This window comes from Corvus hawaiiensis, chromosome 3, assembly GCF_020740725.1.
Source record: "Corvus hawaiiensis isolate bCorHaw1 chromosome 3, bCorHaw1.pri.cur, whole genome shotgun sequence".
NCBI lineage: Eukaryota > Metazoa > Chordata > Aves > Passeriformes > Corvidae > Corvus > Corvus hawaiiensis.
Genome location: NC_063215.1, coordinates 112,568,339 through 112,589,190, shown reverse-complemented (window position 1 = coordinate 112,589,190; position 20,852 = coordinate 112,568,339). Strand labels below are relative to the sequence as shown.

Genomic DNA, 20,852 nt, shown 5'->3' with positions numbered 1-20,852 from the left:
AAAATAAGCAGTGACAAGCAGCAATTATCAAGAAAGCAGGCTGAGCAAACAGTGGATCTTTTTACCATCACTCTTCCTTCCTCAGAATGACACATCAGACTTCAGTGATCCTGTCAGCTTGCATGAGGGACAGGAAATGTCTGCCAGAAGCTGATTTCTGCTGGCCAATTTAAGTGGACATGATGATGAAGTGTCCCAGCCTGCTGTTCCTGCAAGGCTGTGTTTTCTTTGGGATAAGTAACACAAGGCAACAGGGCTTCAGGCTCATTAGCTCAGCTACAGGTATAATTAAGCACAACTGAAAAGAAGCTTTAGCTCTGCATTTATTTTAAGATGGAAGAAATCCCAGTAAGAATTTGTATGGATAAGGGACCTTATGAGATCTATGAACAGAGTTTTAAAGGTTTTGAAGTTTACTTGCACTCAAACATCAGTCTGTACCAGGAACAGTCTACATGCAGGATCTGCCAGTAACTTGATTTTCAGCTCCAGAGTTTAAGACTTAGAAGTTTGTTTGATATATGGTCAGAAAAAAATGCAAGGATTAATCAGGTGAATTGACCCTATTAAATAAAAACATTTAGTTCAGTTACAAGCACAAGGTTTCTCTTATATTACTAAGGCACAGAATCAAGGACTGAGTATGGTGCTGGAAGTTAAAAAAGGAAAACCTAATCAAAACTACTTCAATCAATAGTTCAAGCAAGCAACCCATGCATCCTTTCCCCTCTCCTGCAAGATTCTTAATTCAAATAGTGTACAGTACCTGACAACCCAGCATCTGCTTTGTAGACCTAAATAAAGGGAAACAATGGTCCAAGGGCAGATTCTTGTGGAGAAATTTAGCAAGAGTTAAAATTGGGTGATACAGAGTTTGAAGCGAGATTGCTTTGTCTTTGAAATACTGTGGAAAGAGACTTTTCCTCATACTGCTGTCATGGAGTTGCACTTGGTTCCACATGGTGTTTCCATAGTTGTCTGCATTCTTTCCTCTCTTAATGCTGACAGATTATAAAGGAATGGATCAGGTTTCGAAGTGAGTTAACTTTTTTTCCTTAAATCTATGGCATTATTTGTATAAGTGAACAAGCAGCAACAAGATCTGGTAAAGAAGAAAGTGTAAAACTTGTCTGGAGAAGATTGAAATACACGAAAATCCTGAAACACATCACAGGTTGAAGAGGGTGATTAATTGAGGTCCTCTCTGTCAGTGGTATGACCCTGTCCCCTGTTAATGGTGAGATTCCCACTATCAGCTGTGGTAACAGGTACAACCTTCTCAAGCTAGACTGATTACTCTAAGCAAAACACTAATATGGCATGTTCTATGTTATAATTTAGTAAAATATTACCATAACACAAGTGGAAAAATGTTAGTTTGTTAGTACTCACTATAGAATTGAAACTTCCAACCAGTCCTCATCCCCCCAACACACATTTGGGATGATACTACTTTCTCTTGGTGAAATGCTAAATTCTGTTTTGAATAACTAATTTAATTTGTTAGTCTTCTTATTAGAAGATCATCTTCATTTACCAGTCCTAGCAACTGACTGGATTGCTTTGATCCACTCTGTACGCTCTGTGGATGAGGCTGCTTGCAAGTAATAGTGGATTTCATTTGCTGTGATGATTTCAAAGAGGATGTTGTCAGCATCATACTTCTTGGCTACAGGGAAAAAGTAAGAAAGTCAGCTATGAGAGAAAAAAGTCTTGCACTTTCCATGTTTTCTCCTTTACACACTGTAAGGGGATCTCCTTTCTTTCTACAGCTGAGCCTGATCAGGTCTTCACAAAGACTGGGTCCAAGAGATGGGTCTCTCTCTCAGAGAAACCACTCATGAATTCTGCACATTTCACCTTCAGGAGTCTCTGGTTAGTTGGTCTCAGATCATGGAAGAATCTGCAATCCTGCAGACAGATAATATTTCCAAACCCTCCCATGCCTTGCCAGCTACAAAAACAAGATGTTTGAGAAAATGTCACATCCATCTCTTTCTTTTCTGAGATGCCAACAAACTTTCTTGCTGGATATGATAGCCAGCCTCTCCTGTGGAGAGGAGAATGCATGAAATTAATGTTTCTTGGCCCTTGCAGCAACACCATTTCTGTTCCTCCAACTTCTAGCTTTGGGAGAGAAGAGAAGGTGGACAGTAATAATTTGTTGGCATAACCATTTCTAACATAAAGCTTCCATCCCAAATTCATTAACTAAAGAGATCAAACTCAGCTTACTTTGCCTAAAGGCCAGATATTCTAACACAGGGTTTGTGTCATCCTTTTGACCAGCCTTCCCTAAAGTACTGACAATACATAAGATTCCCTGTTGTTACCTTTACCACAGTACCCTTCTCCTGTAATTCAGACAGCAAGAGAGAGACCAGTTACTAGAATTATTGAATCATTGTACATAGATTGCTTTGGAATGAAAAACACTTGTGATTTCAGGCAGATTGAAAGGTGGGGTTTGTACCAAAAACTTATTAGAGAGCTCATTCAATATGGGTCCTTACTGTCTGGCATATCTTCCACTGCTGTCACCACACAGCCTCTCAAGTGAATTGCTCCCAGTGGTTCTTCTCCCTGGGGAGGACATGAAATCAAAATGAAATGCAACAGTTCTGAAACTGTTCACCTGTTAATATATAGCTACATTTCCAGAATAAAAACAAAACCATTTGATTACTTAGTATATGAGACATACTAAGTAATCTCTCACTGTCCCTGAGAGAACAGGGGATCTTCAGTCTATGTGTGACATGGAGAGTTGGGGGTGTGGTAAGGGAAAGGGTTACAAATAAATAGGGAATCTCTTGTGATGTAGAATTCAGGATCTGCAGAGTATTTAGCATGGGAATGGGCCCATTAGAATTACACAAGAAATAGGATGCCATGTCTCCACCTGGCATGGCAAATACCTCAAATATCAACTGCAAAATTAGTGTATTGTGGTCATTTGCACGTAGGACCTAATTTGTTTTGATCAAGGGAGAGTACACATTAATTCTAATTAATCTCAGATAAGAGGTGAAAATACAGTTCAGTGTTACTTGTTCCCAGGTCTGGGTGGCCCTTGCCACCCATAAACCATGCTTCACTCTGCTTTTCCACAGGATGGCTAGGCCATGCAAGAACAAACAGTCCCACTGTCCTGCCTGGTCTTCCCTGTCACATTCTCATGCAAATACTCCATTCAGGTACTTCTTACAAGGCACTGGATTCAAAAAAACAGGGGAATAAACCAAATCTCTCTTACTCCAGCAGGATCGTAATAGTGCAGATATGCAGGATCATCTCTTAAAACGAACTTTCTCACTTTCCAGTTCTTCCTCCGATGTCCCTAGGAAAATTCAAAACCAGGAATGTCATGGAACTGCTTTGCCTGCATGCAAATATTACCCACACATGAGAGGACAGGCAAATACAAAAGGGACAAAACCTGAATATTCTGGAGAGGAAATACTCAGTGGAGTAGGAGTTATCTACATTCCAATCTTTTGCACAACAACAGGACTATCAAACTGTTTTCTCTTTTTATTTTTTTTGTGCAAAGCAGAAGAGCTTCAACATGGGAGATTCCCCATAACATATCATACAGTCTGGTAGTTATGATATTCTTGTGAGATCTGTGAGAACTGGGTTTAACTGCTTGCCAGAAACATGGCTGCGAAGTGCCTTGAAGGAAGGTACCTTGAATTTATTGGCAAGGATGAGCTGAAAGTCTTTCTATCCCTGCAAAGATAACAACAACAAAAAAATGCTTATCTAGCTTAAACACCCTGGAGGGCTCATGGCTGAGAAACTCAGGCAGAAATATGGATGTAAGTGCCTCATGGCCTCTTTTCATGACTGAAAAGGATGGATGTGGAGAGTTTAGACCTGCTGAAAGCATTTTCAGCAGAAGCAGTGACCCTTCCAAGCAGTGACCCACAACTCAGAGAGGGTGACCAAGTGCAGGCTATCACTGGTAGAAGATTGTCATGAATCACTTCCTCTGGCATTTCAAAATACAAGTTTCTCAATTAGCTACTGTTTGCACGGAAGCTCTTACTAACTAGATTGATGTGAATGTGACAGGGTAAAAAAGCAGCAAGGTGTGGGTCTAATTTCTTCCATTGCTTTTGAGTAATCTGATTAAACAAGAGAAATATATGTGAGCACCACCACTAAGTTTTTAGGCCCTCAAGGACTATTTTAACAGTGCAGGTTCAGACTCAATATTAGGAAACATTTCTTTTGAGAGAGAGTGGTCAAACACTGCAACAGCCTACCTAGAGAGGTGGTCAATGCTCCACGTCAATGTGTAAGAAGCATTTGGACAACAAAACCCTTAACAATATGCTTTAACCTTTGGTCAGCCCTGAAGTGGTCAGGCAGTTGGACCAGAGGATTGTTGCAGGTCCCTTCCACCTGACCCATTTTATTCATTGAAGAATCCTGATTTTGCCTTCAGTTCACTAATACCTGCTTGCAACGGCCTTGGAAACATGACATTCACATTCACTTAAAGTTTTGCTGGAAAGGAAGGTATCCAGTTATCTTCTGTCTTACACATCAAACATTCGTGACTGAAACAACTCCTTTGCTCAGGCATGCTGAAAAAGTCTATGAAAACAGGCAACTGAATCCAGTTGTGTGTCCAGAGGGACACAGGAGTGGCAGCCTTTTTACCTGAGTGCAGTTTTGCATTGTACCAATGACTTGTCACATCTTCTGCATTAGCACTCTTTCCTAATTAAAGCTATCAACTGTTTTATTTTGTGGCAAGAGCAATAAACCTTGCAATATTTGTCCAGAGTCCTGCTGCCATGCTGCAGCAAGTGTTCCTTGTGCAAAGGCAAGAGGGACAGAGATGAAACCTGCCAAGTATGGAGATGCCATAGGGTAGTTTCTTTCTTACCTAAAGTTTTTAAATGTAAAAGAGTAATCTTGCACCCATGTAATATCATCCTAATAGCAGGATGCAACATGGGCAATACTGACCTGTTTCAGCAAACATCCTTGTTTGACAATTGTGCCTCTGAATTCTTCTTTTAGGACCACATCATCATCACTGGAATATCCCTCACAGAAAAATCCACTATCTGGCTGCAAGACCACAAGAGAAATGTTACAGAAGTTGCACAGTTGCTGCATGCTTATGTACATGTACCAATTTGTATTCTTTTGGCTTCCCTCCATGCTGTTTTTTACCACCCCAAAGAAAATATTATTATCGTTGTGGTGGTGGTGGTGGTTATTATTATTGTTAAATAATCTAACCTTTTACTGGAAAAGTCCCCCAGTGAAGTTGAGGAGTTCTCATAATCACCATGGAGACATTTCAATGTGAGGTGGGACTATACTTCTATGATACCAAGTCAGACATTGTCTTGCTGTGGCCTCCTCACACCACATTGGTATTGAATCAAACTAGAAATAATCTAAAAACAAGCAGGGTACACATGGGCTGCTACAAGAAGCATCCCAGGAGGCCACAAGGCTGCCTTTACCAGCAGTGTCTCTGCTGCACAGGTAAAGTCTCCCTAGCACAAGCACATTTAGGAAAACAAGTGAGTAGTGGGAGAGTCATTTTGCTGAAGCCAAGTGATTCTATGTGGTAAATATAAACAGAATTGTAACACAAATTTATTTGGTTTCAGTTTATGGAAGGCATACATTTTGTTAGCATAAATCCATAAGCAAAATATTTTTCAAGCAGTATTTGACTCTGGTATTTCAAGTTCTTCAAATCAGTCCACAGAATATGAAATACTGAATGGAAAAGTCTGAGTATGACACCCAGGACAGGTTACTGGGGGATATTAAAAACTTCTTTGCTCACAGGCTAGCTATGTGTGTGCACACTCCCATTGAGTCAGATTTGATGGCTCTGCACAAAAATGGGTTTGTAGCTTCTGCCACTCTGTGAAGCCTTGTGATAATGTATTTCTCTCTTCCCTTCCATTAAATCATCAGGGAAATAGATGGTTAAATTCTGGTCACCAGTGCAATTACCAGGAACAAAGTCTAAGTTAAAAAGAACCCAGCTTGGTCTCAGCACTCAATTCACACTTAGAAGGGTGCCAGAAAAAAAACCTGTCCTGGTTACAACTATTAAAGTGAGCCGCCTCATTCTGAGTATCACAGGAAAAAGACAATTATGATATATTTCTCCATTTCTGTACAATCTTTCCTCCAGGATTTAAGAAGCCCAACAAGAAGCATGAGAAAAGCAGAAGGCTGAGTAAGTCTGAGACAATAAAAAACCAGAATACAATGCTCACAAAGTAATAGTAGGCATCACTGAGATCTAAGAAGCTGGTGTCTGACAGTCCCTCGGCAGCAGCCTTGGACGTATCCCCAGCAGGTTGTAGGTAGCCTTCACTCAAGAGGGAAGAGGCAAGCAGGAGACCTTCTTTGCGATTTCGGATGGAGCTGCTGGACACCAGCCAGTCAATCACACAGGTGCCTGGTTACAAAGGAACAAAGTATAAGCCACAAACCAAGACAGACATGAAGAAGCATAGAGGTACACTGGAAACAAGCCTACTCCATGTGTTCATCAATCTCCTGAAAAATGTTCTTAGCAACAACATTCGGAGCTAATCTGGGAAGGTTCCTGGTCATCCAGTGAGGCACAGCCTTTCCAGCTAATGACAGGGGCCAGGACAACTCTCAAACACCACTCCTGAGGGAGAAGAGAGCTGGGAGGGGATGCAGGGCTGAGCTGGGAAGCCTCAAAGACGGACTGGGGATTTATGAAGGACAGCCAAGCCTGGAAAAGGCAGCCTTCCAGGCTGCTATGCTACTAACATAAATGCTGTTGGTAACAGGGTGACTTTCATAGAATCACAGAATCATTAAGACTGGAAAAGACTGCCAAGATCATCAGTCCAACCATTAACCCAACAATGCCATGTCTACCACTGAACAATGTCCTCAAGTGCTGCCTCTATGTGTTTTTGAGCACAAACACAGATTTGACTTGGAGAGAAACAGGAATTACAATGTGACACCATTCAGTGATGAAAAATTCAGAATGGAATAATTCTTCTGTACTTAAGTGTTTCACACAACAATCTACTCAAAAGATTACTTCAATCTTTCTGACCCTGGTTAAATTTCGTCCTTCTCCTTTGTTTACCATGGCCACAACTGAACACTTTTTCAAAATACACCTTTGAAGATCTCCTGGGTTAGTTAAGAAAACATTTGGTTTTCTTCTCAAACTTCTCTGTGCTCTACAGAGCTTAGAGCTGTTTAATCTCTTTAGTTTTTCAACTCTGTGCTCCCTTTATTATATGGAATAGAGGGACAGGAGCTCTTTACCTGTAAAGCAGTGATTGAACACTCTTTTATCTTTTTCCAGCTTCAACTCCTTTATTCCCTTTTCAGGATCTTTCATTGAGAGATACAAAGCACTGTGCATAAAAAGAACCACAGAAACTGTTAGCAAATAAAAAGGTTTAGCCAGTTTGTATAATAATGTCATTGTCATTCATGGGGGCTTCATGTTCTGTTAGCACATGGCTCTCTGCAGAGCTGTAACGTGGCTTAGTTTCATCTCTTGCATCCCCTGAAAAATTCAAGTTGCAAAGCCTGGAGGTCTCACTACATTACCATCACAGCTGTGGGAGCAGAGGGTGGAGTGCACAAAGGGCTCACCACATGTCCCTATTTTGAGAATGCAACGACTTGTGGTGACTATAGCGTGAAGAGAGGAACACCCACTGCTGAGGCACCTTCGCAGGGCTCCACAGCCCCAGCAGGAGAGTTTACTGCTGTGCTCTGCATTCACCCAAAGGTCCTGGGCTGAGCAGAAAACCTGTCCTTATCCCAAAGCCTGCATTCTCTCAGACAATCTTGGCCCTGGGCGGTTTTACTGTCTTATAAGGAACATTTCAGACTCATTTGTATCTTGGTATTTACAGCTCAGAGAAGGAAAATAAGTCATCCTTGATTTTTAAAAGTACTAACAGATTGCTTCCCTTTATCTCTTCTTCTCCCTTTGCCAGTTTCTCTGGCATGTACCACACTCCCCTCACCATCCAAAAACTAGGCCAACATCAGCATTTCTCTGGAGAGCAAACAAAAGGTCTAAAATATTTTTGCAATAAATGATTTATTGTTTTAAAATGCTTCTCCTGAAGAATCACACTTTGGCTGGGATATTCTCTTGCACTGCAGTATGCCCAGAAATCTCCTATCAGCAAAAACCTTTGATAAATAAGCATGTTTTGGTAAATGATAATATATTAAAAAAGAGCTTCCCAGTTCTGATTGCTGGCTCATTTCTGACACATTGTACAAACTGAAATTTTTAGTTGTGCAGAAAGGGCTGTGAGAGAATCCATGGACAGACAGGCTCATTGGTCTTCCTGACCAGCGTTACATGTCTGACACACTGACTGCAGATGGAAGTAAATGGGAGAGCAGAACTATGAGAACAAACCTCAGATTGATTGTTTCAGGCAATCTGATAGACTTTCTTGTGGATTTTCTGGCAAACCTTTGGCCTCCATCTATATGATGAATTGCTTTCTTGATATCCCGCACCCAGGCATCTCTCTCCTCCAGGTAGGCAGCTTGAAAAAAATGGTCCTGCTGCTTGGCCACAGTGAGCCTGAAGACAAACTGGAATGATAAATTATGGGAGGGTTTTTTTTTAAGTTAAAAAAGAAGGCTACTTTGGTGTAGCCAGTTGGGCACAATTAAGCTAGTACCACCACAACATACAGCTTACCTATGCCTAAGGACTATGGCAAGTGCCTTAGAGACACAGTTAAATTATAGAAACTCTGAAGAAAACCATGAACAAGCACTGCACATAACTGAATCCTTTTGTTACTTCACTGTGAGTGATCCTGACATTGTGAGCACATCCAAGGTGTGTGGCACCAATACAGCTACTGATTCTAACTTTTACTGGGAAGTTCAACACAGCTGAAAGGCTGAAGCACCCAGCCCCTGCAGGCTTACAGTGGGATGTAAATTTGTTTAATGTTTAGAGACACGTGAACAGTCTGAAGGAGGAAAAATACCCCACATCATATTCAGCTACTGACTCACAAGGGGAAAAAGAGTCATACACTGGAGAGTACCTGAGTATATTTGCAGCCTAGTAAACATTTAACGGCTTAGTAGGGAGATGATACATCCAACCCTTGGCTACACCTTCGGATCACCTATCTAAACACACTAGCAACAATGGAAAGACTGTATTTCCCAAAAATGAGAATAAATCATCTAGTAGTGGTTGTAAACAGATAAATGACACCAACCTGAAAAAAACCAAACCAAACCAAACCAAACCAAAAACAAAACAAACCCCAAAACCCACCCAACAAAGTTCACACTGTTTGAACTCATTTCCATCCATTGATCTTCTGGATGGAAAATCTGGATCTAATGGTTTCCACTTCCTCTAAAATATAGTTCCCCATGAGTGAAACTAATTTGTTCTGTAGTTGTGTTATAATAAATATCACAGGTTCTGACTCAGCAGGTGTCTAAAAATGCCAAGCTAAGCCACAAGCCAACAGCACGACTTGATGAGGGCAAGGAAAGCAAAGGCTACTGTCAAAAAGCAGCAAATTTACATCAGTGAAATCAACACTGAATGAGTCTGCTGAAGCCCACATTTGTAATTGATACATTTCTAAACATCCCTGACAAGTATCTTCCAAACTATGGCCAACAGGAAAAATTCTGACACCCTGAAATTGTGCAAAGTCCAACTGAATTTCACAGAAGATAGATTTCAAACTTACAAAGCCACGAGTCCTCAAAAATCCATCTCAGACAGAAAAGTAACCATTTCTTATCTGATACTGTTCATATTTCCAACAATACTCACTTTTTCTGTTATGCAGGAAAGACCTACATACTGAAAATCAATGTACAGTGCATAAGAAAAGCAAACAGACAGATCTCTCCAAAGCCCAATATTCAAGAGTCAAGCTTACACTCCAGATTAACAGAATGAAATACCAAAGCACTGACGAGATTTATTACCAAAGGAAAAAATTATTTTTCTCAAAGACCTGAGAAGCAACATACAGCAAAATGCTAAAGAAGAGTTTTCATTTTCAGCACATGGAGGAGACTGGCAAAGCCCTTTCTTTTTAGCATTTAACAAAATCAGGCCAGTAAGCTAGACTTCAGGCTTCCTCTGAAATTGGTAAAGATGTTGAGTCTCCAGTCCTAGATGTGACCTAGCGTCCCTCTGATGATGTATATCTGTTTGTGCTTTTGAGAAAATTAGACCATTAGACTAAACTAAATACCAACATTTTAGATAGTTTAAATTGGGAGAGATGAATCTAACTATGAGCAACCAAACATGATAATGCTATTCACAGGAAAACCATGGGGAAAATGGAAAAAGCTGAAGAATATCAGAATTTATGTTACATTAAGCAATGATCAAACATCAAATCAAGGACAGTGAACAGTGGTGAATACATTTTGAAATATAATCTCAAAATATGCAGTTGCAGCTCCTTCTGAACAGCCTTTATCTCTACTTAACAAATCCAAGATTGCTTCCTTTCCCCTCAGCACCTGCATTTTGCAATTGATGTAGTAAACAGAGCATGTTGGTGATGTGCTCTGAGCTTTCAAATGAGGTCCTGGTGCAGATAGACAAGCTGATTCAAAAATTTAACCAGAGAAATATAGAAGTTTGTTTGTGGCCCAATAGTTCCTGCTCCAAACTGGGTCCAGACAAGTGAAACTATATTTAAAACTGACCCAATGAGAATTATCCCACTATTCACCATTCAGAATTCCTGTCCTAAAAATATACTTTCATTTCTAGCCGTATAAACTTAAGAACCAGAATAATTCCCATAAGAGGAATAACTGTATGCTTTGACTCATAACCACTGAGAAACAAGAATGGAATGCAGAGGCTTTGAATTCAGCAGTACAGTAAAGCTGTAAAATGTCAGATGCAAAAATGAAGATACTAGGTTTTCAAGGAATACATGTAGAAGGTTAGGTTTAATCATATTGGGCAGTAACTACTTGTAAGAACAATCCTGGTGATGGCTTTGCTCATATGAATGAGCATGTGGAATTTTTGACTGTTTGAACAATGCAAATTTTAAGACAAAGTCCACCTCCAGGGCTACTGGTCTATGGACTTGCAGAACAATCTCACCACCTCAATATGGAGAATCTGCTCCAATGCCTGCTGAAGTAATTTGGATTGTTTCCACTGACTTCAGCAAACCCTGCAGCAAATCTCACTTAAGAAAAGCTATTTTGGGTGCCTCAACCCCTGGGTCTCTGATCCTTTCTTTTGTCTGTATTATCCCTCAGAAAAGATTGCAGCAACTAAAATGAAACATAATGTAAAGCTCATTATGTAAACACCTAATGTAAAATGAAACATAACATAAAACTCAGTGCAGCCAAAGGAATGATCCACAGAGACTATCACCCTTCCATACAGATACAATGCCCCTTCTGGAGACTAGTACATCCCAAAGGAACCCTTTGGGCAGGTGAGGATCTCTCTCACTCTGCCTTCAGCAGACATCAGATACTTCAGACCTCTATGCCTACTTTGTTGAATGCACATGTGAGGTATTTTTCCTTTATTGTAAATATGTTACTGACATTTCCAAGCAACTGCTATAGACCAATATTGATAGCAGTGCCTTTCTGGGAGTTAAAGAAAAAAAACAAAACCCAACACAAAACTGTCTGGAAAAGAATGCTTTGTGAGAAAAACTTCATTTCTACCATTATAATGGAGGTCTGTGATACTCTTGAACATAGTACCCTTCAATGCCTCATGTATAGAGTAAGCAGTGCCATGCTGAGGCTTGTTAATAAGAGAGTCGGCACAGAAATAACAGCAATCTCTACTCTCTGCCCCATCCTTTTTCTATACTGTCTCAAAGACAGCTTGTAAGTTATCAGCCCCTTTCTCTGAACAGATGTACGTCTAAAAAGACTTAGTAAGAATCAAGGTGGGTTTTTTCATATAAATGCGGGTTCTGCAACAGCAACAACAACAACAAAGAAACAAAGAAGTAGAAGAAAGAAAAGAAGGAAAAAGCAAAGCCAGCAGGTCTAAATCTGACACAAGGGACCCTGATTCCACTTACCACAAAACCTAAGGACAGGTTTAATTATCCTCACTTTACTCATATGAAAAAGTAAAGTTCACTGTCTCAGCAGTCTCTAAACTTTCTATTTTTCTAATGCTCTCACAGAGACTTCTATCTTTAGTCAAGCATCCCTGTGGTAAATTTCTTTAAACTGTAGTGGGATAATGTTCCAGATTCTGCGGGACCCTTTTGTCGGAGGAATTCCTGGGGATGTAATGCCTATTTGACGAAACTGAGTTGATAAAATAATAAATGACTAATGATATGATTCTCTGCTCATATTAGAAATCCTGTTTTACCAACAACTATTTTTCAGGAACCCTGTAACAAAATATGTGTGTCACAGCATTTATCTCCTTCCTGTCTGAGCAAACCAGTTGTTGTTCCTTGACAATAAATAAATTCTTGCCCTGCTCACAAAATATTTTTTATTCACAGCTTTATTCTATGGCAATTAGATTTATATTTAATACAGGACTCATTGCCATTCAGCTGCAAAATGTCTTCACACCAATAAAATTTAGTTCTGCTCTCTGAGACACTCAGAAATTTAATAAAAACCAACTAACCAACCCCCCCCAATGCTTTCTGAATTAGTCCTCTTGAAGTGTCCTGAATTCAAATAGTACACAATTCCAAGCCTGCTTGTGACCTGCAAGTGAGAATCGCCACTAGGATGAGTGATTTGCAACCACCAGCCTTTTGTCCTTTCAGTGCTTCCAGAAGTATAAGTATACTGCTAATTGTTTTTATTAAAAAAGTACTCACCATTCTTTTGCCAAAATCTTGGCATGGGCTGTGAATAGAGCTTCCTTTTAGTGGGATCATCCCTTTGGGACTGTTATCAGCCTTCCGCTTGTAGAATTCAATTCCATCTTCTAAGAGCACAACCCACATTGGCTTCCAGGTATTAAACATGCTGCCCTGCATCAATAAATCCCATATTATGTTCAGTGAATCACTCTTCATGTGATATCCAAGGAATCACCTTCCTATGACCTTCCAGGGAATGTCTGACTGATGCTAAAATAACTACAGTTTGTGTCTCAAGGGGAACATACCACAACCACACCCATCTTACTATGCAGTTAAACATTGTTATTTTTCTGACCACCGTTTATTTCCCCTTGTAGTTGTTCTGCCAATGGAAGCCACTGTGGATTTAAATAAAAGTAAAGACTTTATCCTATAGGATGTACCACAAAAGACTCCAGAGCAGAGGTTTCTGTGGGGCAGCAACCACCTTCTCAAGGAATGGATGTGCCCATGGCCCCACACACTGTCTTGAGGCCAAGGTGATGTGACCGCTTTGATCTCACTATTCTTCCTTGATGTTTAACTCAATTAAGTGCAACTGAGTAGGCTATGGCTATTTCCTGTTACCTCTTTGCCAAGCTTTCACAATATGTTTCCTTACATCTTCCCAACTTGTTCAGAGTTAGTTTTCTCTTCCACTCAGTCTGAAACTACTCACTTACCTTCTTAACCAAGTAGCCCTCCCTTATGCGCATCGGTTCTCGCTCCATGGCTTGGACAATCCTGCTCTCGGGTCTATCAGTGCTGGCTGTTGAGTTCCTCTGGCAGCAAAGTCTGTGGGATGGTGTTTTTACAGTACAGCTGTGTCATTTCACAAGTTCCTCTGAATGCTAATTGCAAGCCCATTTCCTCTTCAAGAGTGAAAGATAGGGAAGTGCAGAAGCACATGTCTGCCTCTGACAGCACAGGCAACAGCCTGACAAAACACTTCATCGTATCAAATACAGCCAGCCTTGATGACGGAATCCTGGGAAATTAAATTAGCACTTTAGTGCTCAGTCACAAGAAATTGGGCCCGCTCTGCAAATACATGAACTGTACCAAAACAACAAACAGGGCACTGTGCTGCTGCCTGGTGCATGCCAAATGATTTCAGAGACAGGTTTCTAATGCATCAGTGCTTCCACTTCACCCCGCCTTCCAAGTCTGGCTCCCAGTGGGCAACAATGTGGAATCTGGCAGGAAGGTAGAGGACTCTCACTTGGTTAACGAGGATGCGCCCTCTGCTGACATAAGAAATTTGTTTATCAGACTTGATCAGGTTTTGGATTTTGATGTTTAGGCCGTGCAAAGACATCAGCTGTCAAATAGGCACAAATGGATTAGACTAGTGCATTACATAAAGCACTGACCGCAAAATGCTTTCTACAAGCATCTTTTACTTGCTGCAGAGCTTGTTTGGCTTTATTTGGGAAAATACAAGGCAAACCCATAGCTTTTCATAAGTACCAGAGTCACAGTCCCTCTTCCCCATATAGAAGAAAGTGGGGGCATATGGGAGGCAATAAGAGGCTGCTTCATGATATCTTGAAGCAGCCTCTTGTGTTCTTCCAAGCACGAGATTCCAAGTCACTTTTGCAGCTAAGCTCACTCAGATAAGTGTTGATTGAGCCCAGGGTGACTCCACCTGTCACCTCTGCCAATTGTAAAGATCCCCAAAGAGGGACTTTTCTCACAGACAGAAATTCCTATTCTTCATTTGACTCTCTGTTTGTCTCAGCCTTTACTCAGAAGTCTGACAAGGTCTGTGATAGAGGACCAGAGGGTTAGCAGAGCCCTCAGAGACCTTTTCTAGACATTCCTCACTGATGCCTATTTAGTGGTACTCCCACAGATGAGACTCCACTCCTTCCTTGATTATCTGTATTAATGCTTCACTATCCCAACTGCTGGATGTTTCTCCTCGTTGTCTGAATGGAGATTTTATTTTTCTGGGCTTTTCTCAACTAGTTGCTGCTTAAATGACATATCCAGTCTCTCTGCAGGCAGAGCACCTGTCTGTACCACCTGTTTCAGGTTAAACACTTCATAGTGCATTCTGTCCAAAGTATACCTTTTTGTGATGATTTCATCTATCACTGAGTTGTTTGGGGTTTCTAAAATCTGCAGTCCCAGTAAATTGTTCGTTTGCTCATGTAAATAATGCTGTTGTAAGGATCTTATAGCTTTGAAAGGCACCAGTTGCTGATCAAGCCAATCATCCATCAGTTTGCAAATCAAAGACTCCATATATTCCCTGGCTGTTCAGCATACTGAATTCAATGAACAGATTTTAAAATATATTAGAGACAGAAACTCACACAGAGCTAATAAAACTGTGTGGTCCTTGGAGCTAAAAGTAAAAATTTACCACTAAAAAGTGATCAAAAACCTTATGTAACTTTTATAGTAGAAAATTCACCTACAAGGTCCAGGACTTGGAATGAACTGAAGATGCTCTGGATTCCCAGAGCAGAGATGATCTAACTGGATTTCTGTGTTATATTTCTGTGAAGGTTCCCTTCATCCCCCATAAGTCTTAAAAGGATGTTTGATGGACTGAGGAGCTTGTAGAATCCTCCTGTATAATGTCTTTTTTGGTCACTAATTCATTCTTTTTTGCTTTAAGAAGGTGAATTGTTTCCTTATCTTCCCTTTCATTTCAGTGGTTCCATCTTCAGGAAAAGATACTTTTTTTTTTTCTCCAATTAGATAAATCAAAAACACAGGTCACAGACAACAGCAACTCAAATATCTTTCACTGTGTGGTGGGAAGCCAAATTATGCCTTTATTATCTGCCTTGAGGACATAAATACTTTAGAGCTTGGAGCAATGATTAAACACCGAGTACAGGATCACAGTTATCTCTTCCTTCTGTCTCTACTTCGCTTCCCCCACCTCAGCTCTGAGGAAAGGAAGCCCCATCCCCAGCTGGAAGGCCTTATGGGGAGCAAAGACAAAAGAATCTGCCAGTATTTTCCTCCCTGCAGGCATCCTTTCTACAGGTTTTCCTGCTCGCCTGCTCCTGCTGATTCAGTCTTTGTGCTGAATCAGGAGGACAGGGCCGTCTTCCTGATAAATTGATGATATGAGATGACATGGGATAGATCCTCTTCAACAGAATATCTATATATGCCTATACTAAAAAGTGGCTTAATGAAAACAGAAAAGGATGCTGACTCCACAATTTCACAAAAGCTCATTTTTCTCACTTACCTGCATGAAAAGCCTTTGGAGGGATGAAATGTAAATCTAAACACAGTGGCACCTAGCCAAAGGCTCCAGAATTTACCGTTACTACTTATGCTACTCAGTGTCAAAAGAAAAAATAACTTCCATCCAATGTTAGCTGAAGGCAACCACTTCTATAACACTTCTGTGTATTGTTTCTATTTCATCTTCAAAGCTCAGCTGGTCCTTTTGTCCTTCCACTGTGCAAGTCTGAAACAATCCTTTTCTTTAATGCTGAAGTTTGGTTTAATTTATCACACACCATCCTGGGGAAATCAGCACTTCATCTCCCCCTGGGCAGAAACATGCTGATATAGCTGAATCATTCATGTGAGGCAAAATGGTCCTTAAACACAAAGTGGCTGTGGCAGGTGCAAGGGACAGTGTGGACTGTGGATGCAGGTCTTCTTTGTCCAGCCATTCCTAAAGAGCAGCACCAGGCATAAGAGAGAGGAAGAGCTGTATTTCTGCTACCTCTCCATGAAGGGGAGGAAGAGCTTTGTCAGAAAGAGAAAGTAACCTGCAATGTGGAAATCTGCTATAACTTACTTTATCATCTCCATTTCTATCTCAAGTAGATAAAGGTGCATGATGTTGGATGAGCTGAATTTGTTACAATATCACAATCTGCAGCAGAGCTGGATATCTTAGCTCAGTTTACTGTTCTTGTACAGGAGAATTTGCTGCTGTATTTCTTCAGAAAATTCTGCTTTATTTTTGGTACTTCAGAATACAAGTTCCTGCAAGCATTGACAAAAAAAGTGATCAGCCATATTTATCTGACCAAGAGATCTACCTGAGAGACTAAGAAGTGTTTATACCAAAAATTGGAACCATATAGCAGCTGCAAAGAAGGCAAGATTCTCAGCTACACCAGCTTCACTGCTCCACAAGCCCTTGCAGAGATGGTTCTAACATGTTTGCTGCACTGTAAATGCCATAAGCCCACCTCATCTGCAACAAAACACATGATCTCTCCATAAATATGTATCGCTACAGCAAATCAAGCTGCATTTCCAGGGGAAATGATAACAAATGTGTTAAAAATAATTGTATGGGAAAAGTTATACACACAAGTGATTTCCAAACCAGATAAAGCTTGTACAAACAAGATAAAGATATTAGCTCTGTCCAGCTAATATTTCAGTAAAAACATTTCCCACTTCTGCACGGAGGCAGAGGGCTCAAAAGAATCAAAGTATTAAACAGAGAGCTGGCAGGTGCAAGCCTTAGCACAGCTCCCTCCATACATGGCTATTTTTAGTGCATGAGAGATTGTGGCTTTGCATGCCCTTCTTGAAAAGAAACCCCCAAACCACAACATTTCCAAATTTTGCACTGTGTTAAGAACTTAATCGAAGAGGGGCAAGCATAAAAAGGCTAATAAAGGTATTACATGTCACCTTGGAAACTAAATGCTGTGGTTTGGCTATCTTAAATGAACCATCTTGTTCTGCCTCAAGGTACATTTTACATATTTAATGATTGTTGAGCTTTGCCATAGGGTTAGTGCATTAGTGAGAAGGTCTGCATAAATGTTAATACTCTAAAGCTTATGCAGTTGACATATCATCATGCCTAGAGAGATCGTATTGAGTACATGCAATCAAGAGACCAAACACATTTCTCCAGAATGTTTTCTAGATAATTTAGACCAGCATAAGGCATAGGTTGTGGTTTATCTGCATGTTGTCTCTTAGCTTTCATTGAACACATCTATCCTCACCTCTCCCCTACAGTAGTTCCCCATCAGTGATACATGCAAGTTATGTTGATGCAGCAGGGAAGGTCTATACATAAGAAAGAGGTCTTGGAGAATGTAGCTTGTATATAGCTCACACATCTTGTAGGATGAGACTTTCATAGTCTTAGGAAGAAAAAGAGGGATAGAACTGCTGGCTGCAACTAACTCACCACTCCCTTCAAAAGCACTAAGGCATTTGCCAGGGCATATGTGAGTGCTCCAATCTTCCTACCCCAAGGGAAATGAATTAGCTTAATGTACCTTGCTGACTCCACACAACGGACTGGGAAGCCTCAGCTGCCAGCGGAATGAAAAGTAGATTTGGGGGACTGAAAAAAACCAAACCAAAACACACACAAAACTAAACAACCTCCCCCATCCCAAATAAACAAACAAAAAACCAGAAAAACAGTTTTACAGTTTACAAAGACATTATATATTGTAGTCCCACCCCTCAAATGTAGGTGTAGAGAATGGGGGAATCAACACAACTTTATCTTTTTGTTCCCAGAAGTAAATTGCTGCTGTGGCTTGGAAGAAATAGGACTTTGTCCTAAGTCTATGATGATTTACTTAGCTTTGAATCTTGTAAATGTCAGCAGGTTTACTCTGTGCTCCTGGCAAAAGCAGACCAACTCTTTCTTCCTTCAGGTATTTTGATCCCTACAGAATATCAAGAGAATAACATCAGGTAATGTAGCAGCCTGAGGTCTGGGACCCATAGAAAATCCCCATGGGGGCTGGAAGGGCCTAGGTTTCTCTATCCAGGGCCCATCCCACAGCATCAGGCACCTTCATTGGGATGGGTTGAGGTCAAGCCAAGCATTCAATATGCAGATTGAGGTCAAGGGCATCCATGGCTGGATATGTCTGTGGCAGAGCTGGAGACCAGCAGTCCTAAGCATAATTCAGGAAGGGCATGAAAACCAGGATTGAGCTAAAACTGGGCCCATGGGCAGCCCCAGATGAGGCTGGTCAGGGACATTAAGGTGGGCAGCAACAAAACTAACCTCCCAGAAAGACTTAGCAAAGGCAACCCTTTCCCTTGATCTATACTGATAAGAGCATCTGGTGGGATCAGATAAGTAAATGTATTAACACAAGTGAAATTACTAGATCAATCAAAAGAAAGTCATTTCCTAAATTAAGAATTTCTTCATAAATGTTCTACTCTTACCATGTTACATTTGCATATGGTAAAACAGTTACTATGCATACACAATCTGTAATATGATGTTTTTTTAGTTTTCCCTCATGTTTGCCCAATAGTGGTCAGGGATAAAGTCCCAGTCTGAGCTGTGTTCATAGAAAGATAATCATTCAGGCTGAAATAATATGGGAAAAAACCCTCGTTATAGATCTGACCTCTCATGTACTTGGGAAGCTAATTGCAATCAATGTCTTCAGCTACACACAATTTACTACAACATGATATATCTGGCCCATGAAGCAAGTAAAACTGATCCCTGGCAATGGCCATTACTCTTCACACACCACTTTAAGTGATACTATCAGATTCCACACAGGCTAGGCCTCTGTGATTTCATACCAAATTACATTTAAACTTACAGAAGGGGGATTTGCTGCAGGCAAAACTTCCAACAAGCCACAAAGTGCAGCAGTTCCTGCAGAATGTAATGCAAAACAAGATTTCTCTTGTAGTGAGGAAAAGAGACAAGGAGAAATGTACTGGGGGTGGGTGTTGTTTGTTTTTGTTTTGTTTGTTTATTATTTTTGCAGAGATACACAGTTGTGAGAGACAGGGATCATATCCCTGCCCTTATAATTGTAGAAGCCTGAATGGCTGAACACATTATGAAGCCTGTGTTTAGCTGGTACCCTAAGCAAGGGATATCCAGTAGGATTTTTGTTTGTTGTTTTTTTTTTTCCCCCCAGAGCTTTTCAGCAAAATGTGTTCTTTTGCTTCAAGTTCATAATAAAATTAAATCACTAAATAGCTTGCATGCATAAGGAAATGCAGCTGGGCAATGCTGCTACCATTTGGCTTAGTTTACATTACACCACCACATGTACATCCCAGCCTCAGAAAAACAAAGAACAGGTTAGGTCCAGTGTGACATGGACCTCTGAAATTCTCCTAACAAAACCATTAACTCTGCCATAATGTCCAAGCAAAAAATATATCCATGGCCCAAGGCTTGTGTCAGACAGAAGGATGCTACAGTTCTAACAGCAAACAAGAACAAATAAAAAAAGAATGGAAAAGACGCACAAACCTGCCTGGGTTAAAGCAGTCTCAGTTAGATGGGAATGAGAGACACTGAGAGTTGAATTACGGTATATTGTTCAGTTTCAAAGATCTTTGTTCTTGAACAAACAGCACCAGCCATATGTAAAGAGTAGTATTAGACTTAAAGATGTGAGATTCTGATCTTATAGTGCAATTACAGTGTGTGGGTTTTTTTTCTATTCAAATAAGAGGATTGCAATGAAGTGATTAAAAAAATCCCAAGAGAAGCCTTGGCCTACTGATGTTAACTGTTGACCTCAGGGAGCAAGAAAGTGACCCTCAGTCCAGGCGTGGTGACTCAACAAAGCCTTTTGCTGCACAGGGAGAGAGAAGAGCCAGAAAACCACGTCTTTGCTGTCCGCCCTCCCCTCCCTCTCGGGCAGCTCTGGCTCCTCCGTGCCGCCACACAGATGTTTCAGCCTACCCCAGAGGGCTCAATCAACCCTCGGGAGGCGTTTCCCGTGTGAGGGGGTCTGGGGGGTGATCAGCAGGGCTCCCCTCGGCCGGGATCCCGCGGAGGAGCCCGCGGGGCGTACCCTCCCCGCGCCGCTGTCCGCGCCCGTGGTGCTGAACGGCGGCGCCTGGGCCGGGCCTCTCTCCTTTCCTCCGGGACGAACCGCGGGATTAAGGCTGCAGTAATCGGGGCCGGATTAACTCCCTGGAAACCGGCTGCAATTTGAGCAGCTGCAAATGTCCCCCAAACCGGGATATGGGGCGGGGTGATGA

General features: G+C 41.1%; 1 protein-coding gene across 4 annotated transcripts; it reads right to left on the bottom strand.

Annotated features, from left to right (window-relative positions):
* Positions 1–305: 305 nt before the first annotated feature.
* Positions 306–20,850, bottom strand: PLEK (pleckstrin). Of its 4 annotated transcripts, none has more exons than XM_048298503.1 (12): positions 20,113–20,850; positions 18,137–18,538; positions 16,117–16,871; positions 13,583–14,143; positions 12,873–13,028; positions 8,435–8,616; positions 7,312–7,403; positions 6,267–6,451; positions 4,984–5,088; positions 3,257–3,340; positions 2,514–2,583; positions 306–1,669 (listed from the first exon to the last, which is right to left on the bottom strand). In XM_048298503.1, the coding sequence occupies exons 4-12, from the start codon at positions 13,628–13,630 to the stop codon at positions 1,530–1,532; spliced, it is 1,062 nt and encodes a 353-aa protein (XP_048154460.1). In that variant the 5' UTR covers positions 13,631–14,143; positions 16,117–16,871; positions 18,137–18,538; positions 20,113–20,850; the 3' UTR covers positions 306–1,529. The 4 variants fall into 4 exon arrangements, with proteins under 4 accessions (XP_048154460.1, XP_048154461.1, XP_048154462.1 ...); XM_048298504.1 differs by having other exon boundaries at positions 13,583–13,887; XM_048298505.1 differs by having other exon boundaries at positions 13,583–13,887; positions 16,681–16,871.
* Between the last annotated feature and the right edge of the window lie 2 nt (positions 20,851–20,852).